The 21,921-nt window shown below is 37.1% G+C and overlaps 2 protein-coding genes across 25 annotated transcripts in view; one reads left to right on the top strand and one right to left on the bottom strand.

The window, feature by feature from the left end:
- NCOA3 (nuclear receptor coactivator 3) overlaps positions 1 to 13,139 on the top strand; it is a 77,057-nt gene extending 63,918 nt beyond the window's left edge. For 9 of the 13 annotated variants that reach the window (XM_071759940.1, XM_071759941.1, XM_071759938.1 and 6 more), the window contains 12 exons: positions 59 to 939; positions 1,730 to 1,865; positions 2,931 to 3,119; positions 3,624 to 3,863; positions 4,682 to 4,808; positions 5,240 to 5,411; positions 6,197 to 6,493; positions 7,103 to 7,207; positions 7,537 to 7,762; positions 8,007 to 8,181; positions 8,726 to 8,867; positions 9,884 to 13,139. In XM_071759940.1, the coding sequence (XP_071616041.1) occupies positions 59 to 939; positions 1,730 to 1,865; positions 2,931 to 3,119; positions 3,624 to 3,863; positions 4,682 to 4,808; positions 5,240 to 5,411; positions 6,197 to 6,493; positions 7,103 to 7,207; positions 7,537 to 7,762; positions 8,007 to 8,181; positions 8,726 to 8,867; positions 9,884 to 9,898 (2,705 nt within the window). In that variant the 3' untranslated portion in view covers positions 9,899 to 13,139. The remainder of the gene's footprint in view (positions 1 to 58; positions 940 to 1,729; positions 1,866 to 2,930; positions 3,120 to 3,623; positions 3,864 to 4,681; positions 4,809 to 5,239; positions 5,412 to 6,196; positions 6,494 to 7,102; positions 7,208 to 7,536; positions 7,763 to 8,006; positions 8,182 to 8,725; positions 8,868 to 9,883) is intronic. The other 4 variants (XM_071759948.1, XM_071759950.1, XM_071759951.1 and 1 more) reach the window with 3 other exon arrangements.
- A 1,574-nt stretch (positions 13,140 to 14,713) lies between these two features.
- SULF2 (sulfatase 2) overlaps positions 14,714 to 21,921 on the bottom strand; it is a 115,570-nt gene continuing 108,362 nt past the window's right edge. For 8 of the 12 annotated variants that reach the window (XR_011729070.1, XR_011729075.1, XR_011729071.1 and 5 more), the window contains exons 16-20: positions 19,822 to 19,881; positions 19,202 to 19,371; positions 18,558 to 18,700; positions 16,881 to 18,357; positions 14,714 to 15,549 (exon numbers count right to left, since the gene is read on the bottom strand). Coding sequence is in view for 3 of the 12 variants with exons in the window: in XM_071759954.1 (XP_071616055.1) it covers positions 15,519 to 15,549; positions 16,548 to 16,604; positions 16,881 to 16,911; positions 18,234 to 18,357; positions 18,558 to 18,700; positions 19,202 to 19,371; positions 19,822 to 19,881 (616 nt within the window). In the remaining 9 variants the exon portion in view is untranslated. Of the gene's footprint in view, positions 15,550 to 16,547; positions 16,605 to 16,880; positions 18,358 to 18,557; positions 18,701 to 19,201; positions 19,372 to 19,821; positions 19,882 to 21,921 lie in introns of all 12 variants that reach the window. The other 4 variants (XM_071759954.1, XM_071759953.1, XM_071759955.1 and 1 more) reach the window with 3 other exon arrangements.

Raw genomic sequence — 21,921 nt, 5'->3', positions numbered from 1 at the left:
AAAAGTAGCTACAGATGTACTGTAGTCTAATAAGTTTAATTTCTGTCATGTCATACAGGTATGCACTCTCCAATGGGATCTGCCAGCAACACCAGCAACAGTAGCTTCTCGAGCAGCTCTCTTAGTGCTCTTCAAGCCATTAGTGAGGGTGTTGGAACTTCCCTTTTATCAACACTTTCTTCACCGGGTCCAAAATTGGATAATTCCCCAAACATGAACGTATCTCTGCAAAGTAAAACAAGTACCCAGGACTCCAAAAGCCCTTCTGGTTTGTATTGTGAACAAAACCAAGTGGAAAGTTCCATCTGCCAGTCAAACAGCAGGGATGTCCTTGGTGAAAAAGATAGCAAAGAGGCAAATCTGGAGGCATCTGAAAGTCAGAGGGGACCAACTGAAAGCAAAGGGCATAAAAAACTGCTTCAACTACTCACGTGTTCCTCAGATGAAAGGGGACATTCTACAGCATCAAATTCACCTTTAGACTCAAATTGTAAAGAATCAGCTACCAACGTTACCAGTCCTTCAGGAGTTTCCTCCTCAACATCTGGAGGGGTATCTTCCTCCTCAAACATGCATGGGTCACTCCTGCAAGAGAAGCATAGAATTTTGCATAAATTGTTGCAGAATGGTAACTCTCCTGCCGAGGTAGCCAAGATCACAGCTGAAGCTACTGGTAAAGACACCTATCATGATGCTGGTAATACGGCCCCCTGTGGAGAAAGTGCTGTCAAACAGGAACAAATGAGCCCAAAGAAGAAGGAAAATAATGCTTTACTGAGATATTTGTTAGATAAAGATGACGTTAAGGACCCTCTTTCCAAAGAGCTGAAGCCTAAAGTAGAAAGTGTGGAAAATAAAATGGGACAATGCAGTAGTTCTACAATTCCAACTTCTAGTCAAGAAAAAGATACAAAAATAAAAACAGAACCAACGGAAGAGGTATGGGATCATGGAAAATGATGGTAGAGAACAAACCAGTGTTTCTTATTACAGTGAATGGCTAAAAATAGAACACTCCTTTTTAGTATTCCTGTGTAAACATTTCTAGGAAAGCAAATGCTGTGAGAGTATATGCTCAGGCTTTATTAACCTAAAAAGCACAAACAGAACTACAGGATATGTATATAACCAGATGTTCTCTACTGAAGTACGGGACTAAAGTTATCTTTAAGTTATAGTATGCTTAAGATAGCATATATTTACAAATTATTCCTTAAAATCACGTCTTCAACATTTACTGCTTCACATAGCCCATGGTTATTTTCAGGGCTGGAAATGGAGCTATAACTGCCTCTGTAATTAGTTGGCAATACAACTGCAAAAGGTAAAACTTACATAATTTCACTTTGAAAATATAAACAATGCACAAACCCACAAAAAATCCTATGTTACTTATCACTGGATAGTACACATCCTTGATGTTGTATGCTCTGGTTTTTATCTCTGGAATTTGTCATGACCAAAATGTTTATGTTCAAGGCTGTTTTTAATTTATATGTACTTCCAAGTTATCCTAATTCTCAAAATTAGATAAAACCTCGAAAAAATGTAGCTAAATGATATCTGAAGTTCTTTAGAAATGGAGAGATAGTCCAAGGTACTATCAGTGAACTAAAACATCTGTCTCCCAGTTATATCTTATATATGTAAGATTAGTGACGATTGAAATAAAGGCTGAAGAATGGCTGTGTGATACTTAACCTTGGGATTTTACTGTTTCTTTTTTCAGATGAGTGGAGACCTGGATAATTTGGATGCTATTCTAGGTGATCTGACTAGTTCAGAGTTTTACAATAATGCTATGTCTGCAAATGGAAATAACCTAGGAACAAAGCAAGCATTATTTCAAGGAAATGCTCTGTTGGGTAAGGAATGCTATCTAATATCACTTCACTTTTAAAATCAGGATTTTCTCCTTACCTGATGTAAACATAGTGCATCTCCAAATGCTTAGAGAATACTTTCTTCACCCCCCGTATCTTTATGGACAAATGCAAAGCCAAATGGCTAATAATGCTTTCATAGGCTGTTATGTACACTGTTAGCACATCTACTATACATTACTACTCATAACACAATGAGTAAAGTTAACTTCAGTAACTTATTTTGTGGGTTCTTCTGGGTTTGTCTACCATGGTTGTCTCGGAGACAGTACATCAGGAGAAGTGTTCTGTGAGCTGTCAGTTAAAACTGAGATTTTTAATTGCCTATAGATGACTAGGAAAATAATATGGAATTGGTTTTTGATTTCCTACCTTTTCTGTGCATTGAAAGGAATGCCTTTCCTTAGTTGGAAGATGAGAACAAGGGAAAGATAACCTTGATAATCATTGCATTATCGTTGTAGCATCATTGTAGTTGTCACTTCCTTTGGTCGTCTCTTGGACTGTACAGGGCAGTAGGCTGCTGAGGTAGCCTGAGGCAGTGAAATGTGGATAATAAAAATGTAGAAACAGGCAAAAGAACACAGGAGGTCACAGATACTGTTGTTTGTGGATCACAGTGGTTTCTGGGTTAGTTGGTCTACACAGTACATTGTGCTAGAAACACTGCTGCTGGATTCAGTGTGTTCCAAACACAACTATTTGAATTGTTCCTATCTTCATGTCAGAGTTATCTGAAGGCTGAGCAGTCCTCTCATGTGTGTCACAGGGTATGTAATGCTGTATGGTTCATTATAGAACTTGAATTAAAATTAGCCTTTTTATATTGAGGGCCAAAGGGAACTACATTTGTTCCTGTATAAGATACTAAGAGTATGTACTCAAAATGTGATTTGTGTTATGAGAGCACAAGCAGAGTAACTATTCCTGGTTTGTTGAAGGCCAAATATATGTTCCCCTAAACACACCAGATTTATTTCTTTAAATCAATAGTAAGACTTTCTATTTAAAATGTACAGTTGCATGCATCTCTTAATTCTTTAACAGGTATGAGGAGTCCCCAGGCTGTGCAGACAACTCGCCCACCTTTCAGCAGAGCCATGTCTCTGGACAGTCCTGTGGGCTCGAGTGCTCCAGCGAGGAATGTCAATGCATTCTCCATGTTACAAAAGCAAAACTTGATGGGTGGAAGTCCAAGAATGATTGAAAACCAGGAAAATTTTGGAGCAAATCTGGGTTTGTTGATTGTGTACAAATACATCTCATTGTAAAGGGAAAGGTTTGAATGTAAAAAACGTTGCAAGATTATGAGTTTTGGTTAGAAGAAACCCTAATGTTAAAGAATTCTAATTTTACCATTAGCATATATAAATAATTTTTAATTATTATCCCTCATGAAAAATGATGAGAACACAACTTTACCATCAGTATTTTACTACCAGTATTTTACTTTTTGTTAGTAGTTACATTATTTTTTATTATTTTGAGTTTTGAATTTAACATGCGTTTAATATGAAGAAACAAGAGCAGATCAGACATTAATATTTTGAAATATATTTATTTGAGTATGCTTCTTTGATGATTTAAAACTTGGCACAATAAGCTTTAGATGCCTTTGTGTTATTGACAGCTGTCCTTATTGGTAAAACAAAACAAAACCTCATAAAAATAATTCTAATCCTGAAATATGTGATCTATTCCAAATGAAAAATTACTTTTATTTTCTGCTCTTTATTACAGCAAGTGCTCCCAACAGAAATGTAACTATGAACCAGCATCAGTCAGGAGACTGGGGTTTGCCAAACTCCAAGGTGAACAGGTTGGAACCTACAAGTTCTGCCTCCATGCTGCGCCCAGGACCCGAGTTCAGCGCCTCCCTGCCCAGGCCCTCGGTGGGCGGCTCGGTGCCTGGGCTGCCCGTGCGCTCCAACAGCATCCCTGGTGCCAGACCAATGCTTCAGCAGCAAATGATTCACATGAGTAAGTTCTTCACTTTTGTTGTCCTATTTAGCACAATCTCACAAGTTTCTTGGTAAGCATTCATCACCAGAGTCCTTTCAGTCCTGCTGGAGTGCCAGCTTTTCATCCTCAGGCTTTTTAAGGGGGAGAGTTAGGGAGTATTACTGCATTAGCTGCATCTCTAAAATATGTCTTAAAGTCTGTGGTGTGTTTTCTGTTCTATATCTCTAACCAAGGTTTAGCCTAGAGCTGAAATTGCTTTGTCTAACAGGCCAGTGCCAGCATGCCCCCAAAGGGCTGGAACACAGTGGCATTCCTTTATTCCTTTTCTGTCATGGAAGGCTACCAGGCTGAAGGAAGAACCTATTCCCAAAGAGCAAACCACTGTTATGTATCTTATGTTTCCTTAGATTTTTACTCTGGTTTGGAATTTAAAATGCTGCTTGCTGTTAATGGGACACTATGACAATGTAGATTTGCCAGTACCCAGATTTCAATGGCCAGAAAACTTTTTTTTTTTCCCTTTTATTTTGTGCACACATGTAAACTTGCTGTTTCTATAAAGTTCCCACTTCAGGGACTTAAGGATTAGAAGTAACAACTCTTCTCTAACAGGGTAGCAGCTTTAGATCACTTCCATATTTAAATCTGTGGTTTATTATATTTCTTTAAGTATCTTGAGTGTATGTTTATGTATGTGCACACTTTAAAACATGTTAGCAGAAAGCTCACGAAGCTGCTTGAAAATTTGTGTGATCGTCCTCAGTGCTTTATGGGAACACTGGGAGAGCAAGATGACACCTGTTATTTTTTAAACACACAAATGTTTTACTTCACAGGGCCAAGTGAGATAAACATTGGCATGGGAGGGAATCCATATGGCCAGCTAGGACCATCTAACCAACCAGGATCCTGGCCTGACAACATGCTGGCCATGGAGCAAGCCTCACGGGGTTCACAAAACAGGTAAGAGAAGTTTAAATAAAACTGTTCACTGTTTTTTAATTAATGTAGCATATACAGTGGGGATAACAGTTTGGAGTCAGAGTCTACATCCATTTCTTCTGCTGTCTTCTGGTGATGTGACACTGAACATAGCTTACAAAAGGCATTACTTAAAAAAAATGAAATAAATCATTGAATTGGGAGGCATAGAGAAAAGAGGTAGGAAAATCTGAAATCATGTCTTAGTGGCACATGCAGAATTCAGGAGAAGACAGAATTCACCTGTGTTCAAGGGCAGATGGCAGTTAACTTGGCACTTAAGTCCTTAAGCCTTACTTGAGACTTCTGGATGACTAAAATACTTAAATCATCTCCAGGTCAATAGACTATTTAAAAAAAAAAGAACAACACCTTTATATTCCATAATGCTTGTACTTTTTTTATATTTGTAGGCAATTAGTTAGAAACTCTTTGGATGACCTCTTATGTCCAGCACCAAATATAGAAGGCCAGAATGATGAAAGGGCACTTTTGGATCAGCTGCACACATTGCTGAGTAATACAGATGTCACAAGTCTGGAAGAAATTGACAGAGCATTAGGAATTCCTGATCTTGTAAACCAAGTAAGTAATCTGAGATTCTGGGCATTTATTTTACAAAAACTTGTATTATTTTGAGAATGAAGTGAAGAGGGCCTCTCACTGTGTCTCCTCACTTCCTTGTCTTCATTTGCCTAAATCTGCCTTTGGAAGCATCTACATTGAGTAGTGATCTTCATTGGAGAAAGTCAAAGTCAGTATTGATTAAATTTCTTGTGCAAATGACAACATAAAATGGCATCTTATCTAAGTTTATTGTGATGTGCCTTTGTAGATGGGGATGTTGGGTGTAAATCATTATAGTTCATAAGTAGAGAACTGTGTTAGCTTTCTTTAGTTATAACTATTATCAGTGGAGCTTTGGAGCTTCAGTTGTGAAATATTTGAGTGGCAATGATGTATTAGTGATAGGACACCTCTATCTCCTCCAGTTCCAGCTTTTAAATTTGCATGGCTAGCAAATAGGGAAAAAGAAAAAAATCTATGAATAATTTGTAGCTTACTAAAAACCACAAAATCACACTGTTGTTTATGCAAATAGCAGTGTAAATGTATGGAAGCACTTGAATAATGATACTGGTCTGCCTGTGTAAGCAGTGTGCAGCAGAAGTGATTTTTAAAAAAATAATTATTGTTACTAACTTCTACTATTCCATTTGCCCGGAGACAAAACTAACAGTAATCTGTCCATGCTACATTCTGCTCAAGAAATTATTGGTTGTCATATGCTGTGTTAACTTTATTGTTTTTTTAGGAATTCCTACTTAAAGGATATACTACTAATTAAAACAATTTTGTATCTCTTGAAGGGACAAGCTTTGGAACCCAAACAAGATTCATTTCAGGGTCAGGAATCTTCAGTTATGATTGACCAGAAGCCTTCATTATATGGTCAGCCCTACCAAGGGCAAGCAGCAGCAATGCCAGGAGGTTTTACCAACATTCAGGGACAACAGCCATCCTTTAATTCAGTGATGAACCAGATGAGCCAACAGAGCAACTTTTCACTTCAAAATATGCATCCCAGAGCAAACGTGATGAGACCTCGGACCAGCACACCAAAGCAGCTCCGCATGCAGCTCCAGCAGAGGCTGCAGGGGCAGCAGGTAAGCATTTTACTCCTGTGTTACTCTTTTTTATTGTTTCAGAGAGGAATAATGTGCACACTGAATTGTGTTGCTCCATGAATACAACTTATGGATATTGACATTACAGCAGATGATGGAAAGGATCTTTCAGTCTGATAGTGCTTTTCACACTGGCTGCAGAAAAATTCCTATTCTCCTTATTAGGACAAGTGTTTCCCTCTCATCAGCCTCCTTAGCTACAGGTTGGATTGATTATTCCAGCAACATTATTGCTACTTAAACCAGTACTCTTATACCATGTAGCTCTGGATCATCTCTTTAGCTATGTTAAGATTTAATATTTTATCTCAGTGATACCATTAAATGGGCAGCTGCATTTCTCCTGCAAATGTTTATTAGGGAAGAAGTAAAAAGTGCTGCACTTTTTGGAAGGATTTTCTTTTTGTGTGTGTTTGAGGTGCCTAGCCAGATCTTTTTGTACTTAAGGTACACCAAAAAAGACAAAAATAACTATTGCACTTTATGGAAATATGTAAAGAAAGTGGGGTTGTTTTTGGAGGAGTTGCTATTGTTTTATTCAGATACGGGTATCATCAATCTGATAGTGCCAAAATGTCTTTTTCAAAGTTTATGAATCAGACTCGTCAAGCACTTGAAATGAAAATGGAAAATCCAGTCAGTGGCAATACCTCAGTGATGAGGCCAGTTATGCAGCCACAGGTGGGATCACAGGTAAGTTATTATTACACAAGCCATCTGAAACAGTAATTTTTAAGAAAAAGACACATCTTTTACATGGCTGTTTAGAATTTGGATTTTTTTTCATGGTTCTACAGCATTCCTTTTTGCCTTGTTTTTTTTTCCCCTGTACAATTAAAAGAAGATAATTTTTTTACCTCTTATTCATGAGATTTCAGAGGGATTTGTTCATTAGGTCACGGAGGATATGTTGGATAATATACTTTATAATTTATTTAGCACTAATGGCAACTTAATGAAAACTTTTGACGATTTTTGTAAAAATGCTTTCTAATGCTATTTTTCTTTTCTTTGGGGAATAGCAGCAAGGTTTTCTTAATGCTCAAATGGTGGCTCAGCGCAACAGGGAGCTGATCAGTCATCATTTTAGACAGCAGAGGATGGCAATGATGATGCAGCAGCAACAGCAACCTCAGGCCTTCAGCCCACCACCAAACGTGACAGCCTCAGGAAGCATGGACAGTGCTCTGACAGGCCCTCCAATGGCTCAAGTTCCTCCACAGCAATTCCCCTATCCACCCAATTATGGTACTGGTACTAATATGTCTGGGTTTGGGTTTTTGTGTGTGTGTTTGTCTGGTGTTCTTTTCCCCCGCATTTATTAATTAATCCAAACTACCTAAGTACCAATTTTTCTTAAAAAAAAAAAGAAAATCTAAAAAAGAAAATCTAAAAAAAAGACTTTTCCCCTTCCCATCATTGCAAGAAGATAAACTAAGGTTAGTAGGTGATATGATAACTGAAGTTTGTTGTCTGCCCTTTGTCTTTTAAGGAATAAGCCAACAACCTGATCCTGCATTTAGCAGAGTATCGAGCCCTCCAAACCCAATGATGTCATCAAGAATTGGAGCCTCCCAGAACCCTATGATGCAGCATCCTCAGACAGCAACCATGTACCAGTCCCCTGAAATGAAGGGCTGGCCCTCAGGAAGCATGGCCAGGAGCAGGTGAACTTCTCAGTTAAAACCTATAGCTCAAAATTTCATTTTGACAAAAGTAGAAGCTACGTTAAATAGCTTGTAGTAGGAAAAGGGCTTAGAAAAGGGGAAAAATTAATTAATTTCTAGTGTCTGTATTGTCCTTGATCCTTAGGAAAGGATCTCTGTGTTGGATTGATTAAATGTTTCTTATGCCTAGCTCCATTTATTCATATTGGACCTCTGCAATCTTTGTAACTGGAAGCAACATTCAGTCTGAATATTGAAAAATTATCTTGGGGGGAATTTCAAAAGTTCAGAACAATATAATAATGCACTGTCCTAACAGAAGCCTCCAAAAAGGTTACCATAGGAAATCCTTACACATGCTTCTGTGCACATCTAAAAATCAAAATTCCTTTTCTAAGGCAGATTTCTGTTTTTGTGTTAAAAAGGTATGAGGTAAAACCAAATAAATGTAAAAAATATTTTTTTCTTTCAAATGCTGACATCTGAGGCAGGGAAGGAAATATGTAAACTTCTTGGAAGGTAATGTTGTCTTTCTGTGTTTCAGTTCTTTCCCACAGCAGCAGTTCAGCCATCAAGGGAATCCAGCAGCTTACAGCATGATGCACATGAATGGCAGCAGTGCCCACATTGGACAGATGAACATCAGCACCATGCCCATGTCAGGGATGCCAATGGGCCCAGACCAGGTAAGGTGCACAGAAAGACTGATGAAAAGAACTGTTTTCCCATTTGGAAAAAGAACTCCTTTCCCATTGAGTGTACAATTTGCTTCAAGCCATTCCTTTGGCAAAATCCTGTTCTCAGTTTTTCTGTTTGTATTTGCATCACCTCCTGTTTGATTGCCCCCAAGAGGTAACTTATTTTTGATGATATTTAAATGAAATCCAGGACTAACCCAAGCTGGATGCTGTGGTTAGCTGCTGACTTTGTAGCATCACAGGTAGGATCAAGGCTTAAACTGCACAAAGGATGCTTAAATACCTCTGAGCCCAGATAAACCCCTGAGCAAAACACAGAAATTGTGAAAAGCATCTTCAGCAGCTGTAAAGGATAATGCATAACAGCTCTCATGAGTCAGGCCAAGAATCCTGGTAGTACAGCACCTTCCTGCTGGCAGAAGCTGCTGCTGCTACTTACCCTTGTAATACCTTAGAATACCTTGGGTATGCAGAGCAAGAAACTATGGAAAATTTAGGCCCCTATTTAAGGAAAAAGTGATCTAATAACAGGCACTGCATAGAAAGCTGAAATACTAAATATACTTTTTCTGTAATCTTTCAAAAAAATGCCAAGGGATGAGCAATGTAATACTGAGATAAGCTAAATTTATTCATGTAGAAAGTGCATAATGAAATTTTGTCTGAGATACCTAAGGAAGCAGGCAGAATAATCTGAGGGTTTCTGGGGGATAAGTAAGGTACTGGAGGACTTTGATACAAGTGTCTTTTATAAAGAGGGGAAAAGGAAGAAGATTTTCCAAACCCACGTCATATAGTGAAGATTCCCAAATAATAAATGTTCTGGGACAGCATTTTTCTACAAATTTCTCTGCAAGTGGAGCGCTAAAATGTAACTCTGCTTCGATATTAATAATATATTATTATTATCTAATATATTAGACATTCAAAATACAGTATGTCGACCAGATTTTTTTTCAGCAAAGGCATTTATATTTTCTCTGATTATTTCTTCTTTTCTTTAGCAGAAGTACTGCTGACAGCTTGACCCACATCTTCAGGCACCAATGCGCTGTCTTAGGGAAGCACCAGGACTAAAAGCAAAGCCACACGTTCCTCACACCAACCTCTACTGGCCTTATGGAAATCAGTGACTCTTCTTGCTACTCACCACACTGTCCTAAGCTACTTCATTCAGAGGAAAAAAAAAACCCAACAGAAACAAAGAAAACATTTCAGTAGAAGCATTTTCTGCATTGCTGTATATTGTGGTGTACAAAAGGTCAGAAGTGTTTTTGTTGCTCTGCCTCTAGAAATGTGAACCTGGCAATGATGGTGGGGGGACTCCTGGTGTACCCTCTCTATTTACTGTAGCTATCTGAAGCCCTTTAACTACAGGCAGATAAAAGTGCCTGGAGAAGTCATGGTGGTAAGAATTTTCTGATTTCTCTAGAAAGAATATCTGACAGAGAATGTAGTTCCTAGCCTTGACTCTTTTGTATTAATTCCTGAGTATAAATGCTGCTTTTAATCTCTTACCCCCAAGAGTCAGGATTTCCCAAAGCAAAGTTGCAGTGCAAAATGAATTGGCACATACTGGTCCAAAATCCTGTCCGTTGAAGCCAAGGGGTAAAAAGAGAGGATGGTAAATTTAAATTATTTCAACATAATTGTGACTAATATTTACATATTGATGTGCAGCTGAGTGCACTTTATAAAAGACTATATAATGGATTAATGCAATATCTTTGATAAGGACTTAATATGAAGGTAGGGTGTACTCATGTTCCTTCTCAAACACAATCTCTTAAGAATTATTTGAAAAGACTGCATAATGTAATGTTTTCTGTGTATGGAAATTAAGAGCAATAATCTTTCATCTTTTTGAAAATAACTTCAGAAAACTCAAGGCAAGGCACTGCAGTCTGAATCAGAATTTTGCAGTCTTTTTGTGAATAAATTTTGTAAATATGATCTTTAAGATAATGTATTATATATATGACTTTTGTAGGTCACTAACTCATTTTTGCAGAGTTTGTGAAGCTAAATATTTAACAAAATTGATTTCTGTAAACTCAGTGTAGTTGAGGTCCAAATAGATTTTTTTTTTTTTTTTTTTTAATTAAAGATAATGACTTTGAAGTGGGTGACTTTGGCCCACATCTTGTTTGGTCTTCAACACTTCATTTATTTTTGCATCTTTAACATACAGCTTTTTATAAAAGACCAGTTCTTAAATGCTTTTTCCACCTGTGAGCACTTTGTTGCATTTCTTTTTACATAAGGCAATTTGACACAGGCTCTGCATTGTAAGATGTTGTGTCTTGTCATGACAGTCAAGTCTTGCTATAATATGTTGTCTTTTCAGTTGATGAATCTGGGATTGTGTCTTTTTTGGTCACTTTTAGCGAACTCTGCGTGTTCCTCAAAAAAGTTTGTCTTTTGCAAAGTATTTGTTGTTACATGACATCCAGAAATCTTTAAGGATAGTAAGCCACACTTTTAACCAAATGTCTGCACCTCATTGGATTGTTCTAATAGTAATGAATGTATTTTCTAAGCAGGTTTCTCTCATATCAGTATTTAAGTCTGGTTACAAATTTATTCATATTATTTGCTGACAGGTTTCTTCACACCCCAACCCCTTCCCAATCTTAATTTCTTGAAATGAAGATCCCTTTGCAGTTTTTCCAGTTTCAGGCAGTTACAACGAGTCAAACCTCTGAACTTCCATAAGGGATGACCCAGAAATGTGTCAGGTGTGTGGTGCTTTTGTTCTGTTATTTCACTGTGTAATGGAAAACTGACTTCTCCCAAGTGAGTAAAAAAGAAAATAATCTGTGTTCTTGATTGCTTCTTCTTGGTACTGTAAGCAAGAGGTGGTTTTATTATTCTGAATACTGAGTGATCTTCCATTTTAATAGAAATAACTTCTTTTAACTTGAAATATGCTCAAAAAATTCATCCCTAGCATACTGCCAGTTCTGTTCCAAAGGGAATGTAGATTCAGCCAATCTACTTTATGCAACTCTCTCTGCAATTAGTGCTGAGTATATAGCTTAGGTGATAGTATTTATTTGAAACCTTCAGTCCAATTCCTGTGTGTTTTTAATGCAAAACTTTTAAAAGCCTAAGAAACTTTTATCTTCTTTTTTTATTTCTTAGAACATATCTATTTGTTGAGTAAGTGCTGCCTACTGAAGTTGAAAGGCAACAATCTCTTGCTTTTTATATCAACTCAGAGTAGAACAATCTTTATATTTTGTAGTTGTTCATTATATTGATGGAAACTACAAACCCTGATTGCTTTCATTAGGTGAGCTCTTAGACTATCTATGACTTTATACATTGTGCCCTCTTAATTTTTTTTAAATGAATGATTCTATTTATACATCTGTGTATAACTGGTACCTGACTGATGTTATAAAGGATCATCATTTTCTCATCTGTGTTTAGAATGTTGGATCTTTCCAGTACCTACTTTTTTGCTGAATCCAAAGATTTTTAGTTTAAACTTGGTAAAGGGGGGTGGGGGGCATTTTTAAAATGCATTTATGACATCTTTCTTGGCAGCACTGATCCTAAACACAACATCTAGTTTGAAAATCTCACCTACTGCAGTAAATAAAACTGACTTTGAAATCTGTTGACATTTTAGTATCTCTCTCAGCAATTCTGTTTTGGTTTTATAGCAGTAGATTTTTCTGAATGTTTTTAAAAAGCAACCTGTGTAAAGTTTTTCAACAGTAAGAGAACAATTAGGTTATACAACCACCTCTGATCACTGCTGCATAATGAAGATAGTTTTGCTACATGTCTGTTACTCTTTTGATCATAGAAACCATGTTTTTAAAAAATTCATATGTAGTATTTTTTCCATGCTTGGCTTAAAATACTGCTTTTGAAGTTATAAAATCAGGACCATTTTTCAGTCGTAAGACAAAATTATTTGAATGTTGTACCAATTAGCACACATTTTATTTTAGAATTTATGTGCAGACTACCAGATGACAGAATGATACAGTGAGTATGAAACCATGTGATTCTGAGAGCAATATTTTTAAAACTTCTCAGGAGAAGGCATACAGTATTGAGAATTGCATTTAAGTTTAGTTTACATTATAAGTATTGCTTGAAATATCTGTATCTTTATTTTGCAGAACAGAAAAATCATGGGGAGTGATTTATAAAAGAGTTGGTTGTAAGGTATTACTGCTCTTCTGATTTTTGTGTTTGGATGTTAATAATAATGTAAATAAAGGTTTCTATTTAAAATCAGAATGTGGTGACATAGTGTATTAGCTTTCTTAGGTCTTAAGGCTGATAACTGTGTCATAGGATGGTAAAAGATTCACACTTTTCCAGGTTTGTCTGTAAGAGCAAAGGGACAACTCAGACCTTTCACCTTTGAGACCCATTTAGCAACTGGAGCTGCATTGACTCAGAGTTGAATTGATGTTTTTTTCAACTGAAACAGCAGACTTTAGGAGAGTGGAAAGAAGAGGAGGTAGCTTTCCCAATAACTTGGCATCAACCTACCTTTCATAAAGTAACAGCTGCTTCTTGTGTCCTATGCAAGCCCCACAAATTAATATTTTATAGAAAGGGACATGGAAACTTTTCAAGCTTCTGACTGAGTGGGGACACAGGCCCTGTAGGACTTTGATTGTCACACTCTCATCTTGGCAAAGACTACAGGTGGGATGCAAAAAAGGTAAGTGCAAACTTCTTAAAATCTAATCTAGAATTTCTGCATACTCACTTTTCTCTGAAAAGCTTTCTCTGCTCACACTTTTCTCTGGAAAGCACCAAAAAATGTATTTCAATTGGTGAGTTTAAATTAATTATTTTTTTACTTATTTGTATTGATCCAGGATCTCATGAGGTAGCAGCTGTTCCTTTGATGAAATCTGGAACAGGCTATAACCAAATTTGTGCCTAGATTAAGACAATCATGTATTACTTACATAATTAAAAAAAACTTGCAAGAAAATTTTGGGAAGTGTATTTGACATATTCACATGTGATACAAACTCCATCCCAGTTTTACTATTTAGCACATACAATGAAAGACCTCACTGACACTTTTTGAGGGTTTTTTTCTCCATTTCTAAATTCAAGTAGATTTTTGAGCACGGAAGTGTTGTAACAAATACCTATATCCCTGGTGAAGAAATTCCACTTGAATTTCCCACTGTGCAAAACCAGGAATGGTATCAAAATAATTTCCATGATGTATTTTTACTCTATGTTTCTAGAAGAGAGTTCAGTTTGTGTTTTGAAGAAAAAAGTACCTCTGGTTTAAAAGTGAAGGCCACAGTTGGTCGAGGCTGTCACATGAGCTCCCTCCTGCATGTGCCTTTCAAACAGGTAGGAGATTAACATGAAAAAAACTTATAAATACAAATTACCACTGCTAATGCCAGTAATACAATGTATTAATACTCCTTTATGAAAATACTCAAATAGGTTCTGTACACTGTGCTTCCTTAGTAAAATGAAAGTTTTTTTTCCCTTGAAAAGCCTTTAAATAGTAACTGTCACTCAGAATATTTACTTTTCTGTAGACTGAACTATAACTAGATTATTCCTTATTGGCTACAAGTATTGAACTTTTTGGAGCTGCCTTTTTAAAAAATAAATGTGAAAGTTACACTACTAAGCAAATGCTGCTTTCTCAAAGGAACTGTTTTGGCTTTGAACATACAATATAATATTACCACATTAAAAAAATCAATACAAATCTGATTTCACTAAAATTTGAGATGTACATTTACTGAATTTTTTCAGTACTTAAAAAAAATGGATAAATTCTGAAATGTACTAATGCAACATTAACATTTAGAGAAATGGTGTGGGCAGTCCACTTTTTTTATTAACAAAATTCTTCACAATCTGAAGGAATCCATTTTCAAACAGTATATTGATCAATATTTACACAACCCCTTCAAAAATCTGGTGTCCTGTTAGTCAAAATTTTCTCTAATTTTCCTAGAGGTGTCAATAGGATGGATGAGTTGACACAGAACTAAAACAGCCTCAGAGGAAATTAGAGAAATACCATGGTGTTGAGAATATTCAGTGCTGCTTGCTTCAGTTCCTGGATCTCTTGAAAGTCCTTTTCCACAATTACCTTTGCCCAGGTATGAAGTCAAAGCCTCCAAGTTTTCTAAATCTTGCTTTATAGTTATACTTGGGCTTTGAAAATTTTCATGTGGCATCTGAAGGTACAGTTGACACAAAAATAATTTGAAGTTTGCTTCCACTGTTGTGGTGTGCACTGTGCCCCCTGGGATGGCAATCCTCTTTGGGATGAGGCTCTATTTGCTCCTCTGTCCATTCCTGGGTCAGTGTTAGTGGTGTCTTCTTGAAGTAAAAATGCCTTGTGAAGCAGGTGAGGTATAAATCCAAAGCAAAAAGCAGGTACAATAGTGGATTTCAGAGAGCTGTATTGCTGACAGCATTTCCCATAATTTCGCTGCATCTATTTAATTCACTCACCAGTGCAAACATTCTACCTATTTCAGCCTCAGAGTTTATCCAGTCCTCCAGGCTCATATTATAATTCTTTCTGAAGTCAGACACATTTGCATTTAGTCTGTACATGGATTCAAGTTCTGGCCAGTTTGTATCCTCACGGAGGTGCAGCAGCTGGGGAGGTTAGCCCTCCCATCCTTCCCACAGCTGTCCTCTTTAAAATAAAACAAACATGATTCAGTGTACAACATTCTAGTAGAAATTAGCTAGAAATAGATTTTCAATTGTTCCACGCAGGAAAAAAAAATGTAACACTGTGGACCACCAATAAAAATATAATTGTTTCTGAAACAATTAACTGTGTTTGAAACTTCTACCTGTACAAAACGTATTGCTTATTAATTCTAGCTTTGTTTTGGTTCTAAAGCCTGTAAAAAGTTTCCATCAAATGAGAAAATCCTCTTTTGGGTGAGGTGAGACTCCCAGACTGCCTGGTAAGGTTAGTGTATGTACCTCTATAAGGTACATATATTTTTTTTCTCTGGACAATTTGAGAGCACTCTGATTTTTAATGAGCTGAAGCCTCACCCTTCTGTTTAAGGGGAGATACAGGAACTGGCAAGGCAAAGGTAACTTTTTCATTCTTTGAATTTGAATCACCTTTGGGCTCTAGCAAGTTGAAAACTGAATATCATCAAGTTTTAAAGGGCAGGAATGTACAGAAAACAATCTTGCATTTTAGTATAATGTCATAAATTAACAAAATGTACAGGTCTGTCTTGTAGTCCTAGTCCTGTTCTAACTTTTTTTGCTCACAACATGTAAGGCTGTGGTTAGATAAACAGCAAGAGAAGACATGATGCTCCACTCTGGGAAATTAGGATCACTTTTGCTCAGTCTGGATGATGTGAGAGACCATGAGGTAGCAATTTAGACAAAACCAAGATAATGGTATCTGATTTTTAATGGCAGTTAATTCCAACTTTTGCTCAAGTTTGAAATTGCCTTGACCTCAACACTCCTGATTCCCAGAACACAACTATAAAGAGATTTTATACAGCACTGGTTTCCCTGGGATGATGGCAGTATATTTCTTGCAAAATTTATAGAATAGATAATGATGTTAATAAAGGTGCTGCATGCAAAAAGAGAAGTGAAGGCCAGGAAGGTAAATAAAAGCTAAATGCTTTTTGAGAACTGCTCCCAACTCACAGTGACTTGGCAGATGATGGTCTCTTCACATCTGGCCACTTTCGACGCTGAAACTGCCTAATTTTCAAGCAGCAAAAGGAGAAAAAAGTTAACCATCACCAAGAAACCCACCAGCACTACAGCCTGAAAGATGAGGAAGGAGAATTTAGCCTGAATTTGGACTATGAAGTTTAGAACATGCTGTGACATTGAAACAGAAATAGCTCCAGTATATAAAAGTTATAGGGTGGAAAGATCTTGCCAATGTTTGTGGTTCCCAATCCCACGATAACTTCTTTAGCTCAAAAGTAGTATTTAAGAATAATAATTTAAATTCTTTTCTAAAAAATGTACCTGTACTGCTCGTAGCTTCCATCTTTAAGTCCTAGATGGAGAAAAATTAAGAATACTATTAACAATGAAAAAGGTATCAGGATAAAGGCACAAATTAAAGAAAGACCTAAGAATATTAACAGATTAATGTCTATTGCCATAATAAACATTTCCACACATGTTACCTGGAGCTGTTGTTTTCCTATTTAATCCCATATTCTAGGTAGTATAGGTTGTAAATTCAGATAGGTACCTTGAACATTTTTCTATAAATATCTTTCAGTGGTGTATTTATTTAAATGGCAAAATCAGTTGATTTCAAAATGTAAAGCTCTGTATGATGGGCAAGACAAAATATTTTGGGCTACTTTTGGACTCAGGTAAAAAGCAGTATTTTTGGGTGTGGGATTTCATGCTCTAAAGGCTATGATTAAAAAAAAAAAAGCACTTCTTATGTCAACACTACTAAGAGGTATAACAAGAGCAATTTAAAAAGAAGGAATACAAGTACCTGTAACCTTTTGGTTTGCTAATATCCTTAAACATTAGAAAAATATTAAGAATTAAACAGTAAAAAGCCAGATCTATTGAGTCAACCCAGAAAATTTAAGGGTTTGGAAAGGATGCAACTAGTTTTAACCTGTGCCTATTTTGGTTTTTGAAATTTAAATACATAGTTATTTATGTTGCACTCATGTTGGTAGCATAGTGCAACCCTTCTTAGACGTGCTGTTATTTCACAACTACCTTGCAGCAACTCAGGGTAGGGGAAAAAGGATCAGTTTAAGCACTAGCATCCTTTTTGATGTTATTGTAAAGCCAGTTAACCACAATGCTGGCACTGTCTGTCTCTCTTAAAAGAGATGGTTCTAAAATTTGTGGCTTTAGTTGGAACGTTAAAACTCAGCTATCAAACTTGTTGCCCAGAAAGCTTGTACAGTCTCCATCCTCAGAGATTTTCAAGGTGGAGCTGGACAGAGCCCTGAGTAATCTGGTCTGACTTCACCACTGACCCTGTGTGCACTGAAAGTTTGGACTGCATGAACTCCAGAAGTCCTTTCCAACTTGATTTGTTCTAGGAGTCTATGAATTTGAAAGTGGCTATTAGGGTATTTTTCTCTCTTTCAGAATTTTTGCTCCTTCCTAATCTCCTTCCCTTGCATCTCAGCAATATTCCTCACTATACCATGCAAGTATCCTTCTTTTATCATCTCGTAATACAAATTGAACAAATACAAAAATTTAAGCATGTAGCCATTAGCCTCAGCAGGACATTACTAGTATAAATAAATCCTAAAACCCTTTTGACTGATACAAGTTGCATAATAGTAATTTCTTTGGGGAATTTCTGAGTGTAAGAGGAGAGGCACTTACCCAGATCCATGTTTCTAGTTCTGGGGTTGCACTGTTTATAGCCTTTGCAGCTTCTTAATTCCATGAGCTGGACATGTAGTTGATTGAGAACATCTCTGTCTAGTGTATTCACTGCATTAATTAGCTGCAATAAACAGGAGTTCTTGTTAGTATCTATTACTCTGTAGTTTTGGTAACTTTTGTACATGGAATATGTGGTTTATTTATAGCAGGAAAGAAGCCATATCATACTATGTTCAATGATTTAACCTTATCTACACCCTTCACTATTATCATCAATAGAGAACAATCCTGAATTTCTAGAGCTGGTCTGTGATCAAGTACCTGATAGGGATCGGTATTGAGATCAAAATACTCCAAAAATCCAGTAGCAAATTCACAAAACAGGAAGTTGTGGGTCTCGTTGATTGTCCTCAAACACCAGTAAGTGTTGTTGTTGGCACTGGTACAGGCACAGAAAGGGCCCACTGCAAATTAGAGAGTTATAAAGACATAAGCTATATGCTGTTGTCTTTAGGCACCATTAATGACTTTTTTTTAAGGTTATTACTTTGTTCATAGACAGTTCCTCTCTCTGACTCCTGAGCTCTAAAGTGGAAAATGCCTTCCAGCATCAGCTGCTGCTTCTGTGCATACCTAACCTACACAAGATGGCTGACTGAAGGAACATCTTCCTTAGTTGCTTTCCCTGACTTCCCTGGTTGGGAAACATTCCAGACGGTGAGACACTACATATAAATGTTCTGTGCACAATACATTTAGGTTTTTCTTTGCAGCTGGTTTTAGTTTTAACTTCCTTGCCTTTTGTGCAAGGATAATGCCACTGCTGGATCAGGGGTTATGTAGCAGTAGGAAGGCTGCGTGGCTCCTGTACATACTAATGCTGTGGAGAACTCCTAGGAACCCAGCACCCCATCCCAGCCTAGCCAGTCCCTGCCTATATATTACTTAGTTTAAAGTATCCTTACGTGTCCAGAGGGGAGCAGTTTGCCAGTGCTGGTTGTCATGGGTGAAGCAGGTCAGCCCAGGCATGCTGCACGTGTCGTTATTTTTTATTCTCTTGAGCAGTTTGCGCAGTTTCTTCTTCCGTCTCTGCTCCCTCAGCAGCCACAGTCTGTCTTTCTCCTGTAGGGATTTCCTGCACACATGAAACATTAGGGTCATGCAGACTCCGTTATTCTTGAACACACCTAAAAAAACCATGAGGCAGCTAATAAAATAAGCTTTGAGGGAAAGAAATAACCAATATTTTCTCATTAAATGGCTTCTCTTCCAAATGTCTCTGGGTAAAATGCTTTGCAATTCAATGTCACTGAAGAAAAAAAAAAAAAAAAAAAAAAATTAAGTCAAAGAGGGTTATAGGCTGGCCTGAAGTCTGGGATGTGACATTTCTCAGACCAGGAACCTCATCTGATTTCCAAATATTTCACCTGAGGCTTGGTTCCTTGCCTAGGTGTCTGTATGCTTATTCTTTTTACTCCAGGATAACTGAAACACTACTGCTTTAGCTCAGTTTGTACCTGGTGTGCACAAACCAAATGTTAATGGCTTTGCATTTCCTCTTCCAAAGGAATAGGCCTTCACTTACTTGAAAGGATGAAGACCAGATCCCTTGTGCCTCAGTTTGCTTTTATGTTTTGAATGGTAACTGGAAAATAAAAACAGCATTGTTGATGAACAACAGAACGACAATTGCTCCTGCTCATACCACACTGGAGTTGAAGTGGATTTAATTCAGTGTGACTTCTCCCTTCAATTTATTCATTCAGGGTATGTGATGAATACAGAGCAGCCTCGCTAGAGTGGGTGAGGGGCTTCTGAGCCTCTGGCTCTCCCTTTCCTTAGCTCCGTTGTGCACAGTGACACCTGGTGCTCTAACGCTGGATTGCAGTATGTGGCAATATTCCAGCAGTATTGCAGTATTCCAGCTACAGTTTTCCATACGGCTTCTAACTGGGTGGGTTTAGTGTATGGCTCTGTCTCCAGAATCGGTTTTGGTTTTTTTTTGCATAAATCTCCTTTCTGTGTAGTTTACAAAGTTAAAAAAGGATAATACAGCCTTAGTCAGTGGCAATATTTTATGAATGATAATGTTGATTATATTACCCATACAAGTCAACAAACTAATAAATGCTATTTTCTAAAGAGCATATCAAAATTTAGTTAATTGTCAGACTAAAATTCCTTTTGAAACAATTATTTTAAATTACTAATGCTCCTGGGATCTTTAATAAATATATCCCTATAACAAATTAACAAACTAATATTATTAAAGAACTATCTACACTCTTTTTTTAAATCTTACACAGACACTAGGCATTACATTAACTATTCCTACATGCTAAATCCTACATCCTAATTCAGTGCAATTCTGCAAATAAACATCTATAAATATAATGTTTATTGATTTCAGTGGGATTATTCATCTGAATAATGCTATGCACAAATACAAGTGCTTCCTTTTATTGGGCCTGAAAAATGTAACATTCTTTACATTTACTTTAAAACATTAACTATAAAACTCACTCAACTTTACAGTATATGTTAAATAAACTCAGTTGTTAACATCAGTTTTTACAGCAGTGGCTTACAAGATAAGCTGTCAGGGGATCTGCAATTTAGAATTATACTATTTAATTTTAAAAACTTTTTTTTGCCATGGATTCCATGTATGGTTTGCCATAACCCAAGACATTTATGTTCTTAATTTAGTGATCTGTTGTTGAAGAATCCACACAGGGCACAAGCACTATGTACCTCACATCTATACAGCAGGGGACGTTGCACTTCCAAGGATTTAAGCATTATGCTCAAACCCTCATTCTGTTATATCAAAGGGGCACAGAAGTACCATCCACACCCTCTCCTGAAGGCTTAGTTAAAGCTGCTTTAGCCACAGATAATCACAGAGCTGCCTTGTGGTTTTCAGTACATTGAAGTACAGCTTTTTTTGTGATGCTTGTACTGCTGCTGCACTCCCTGGTGACATCTGGCTCACAGCAGCCTCAGTGATTGCTCTGTGATCACTCTGATCAGGAGCAGCTGCTCCTGGTTTCTTTCTCAATAGCTTTCTCAGGGGCAAGTTCTGTCTGGATTAACATTTGATTTAGAAAGATTTTTGCTGTGCTTATTTGCAGAGCAAGAGCCTGTTTGCTGCCCAGAAGGATTCAGGTGTGCTTGAACCTTCTTTTCCATAAAATCAGTTGGCATTTTGCAAATATTTGGCTATAATTTGGCTATGCAGATGCCTCACTGCACCATCAGTATTTTAGTATTGGCTGTTGTACTCAAAATTCACAAATCATCTGTGAGTGAAAAGCAGATCTTTTGCATTAAGTCAATGGTGGTTACACAAATACAGTTACTCTACACCAACTGTTAAATTCCTGTTCCTCCCACCTGGAAAAACTGCAAAATGTTGCAGTGATTGCATCCTGTAATATTATACATTAAATCTTGATAAAAATGAGAAGAAATTTTCTCATTTTCCCACCCTGTTATTCCATGTACTTCACACACTTTTCATTTTAGAACAAGCCTATGGAATGCTGCACCATATGGACAATTTGCCATTGTGGAAAACAAGTTTTCAGAAAAAAGTCTGCAGCTTGAAATATTAATCTCTGGTATCTGATAACAGCATCTGCAGTACAAGAGCACAACGAACTGGTTTTTATGTCATGTTACA

This window comes from Heliangelus exortis, chromosome 16 (genome assembly GCF_036169615.1).
Source record: "Heliangelus exortis chromosome 16, bHelExo1.hap1, whole genome shotgun sequence".
Classification (NCBI taxonomy): domain Eukaryota; kingdom Metazoa; phylum Chordata; class Aves; order Apodiformes; family Trochilidae; genus Heliangelus; species Heliangelus exortis.
This window is presented reverse-complemented; position numbering and strand designations above follow the sequence as displayed.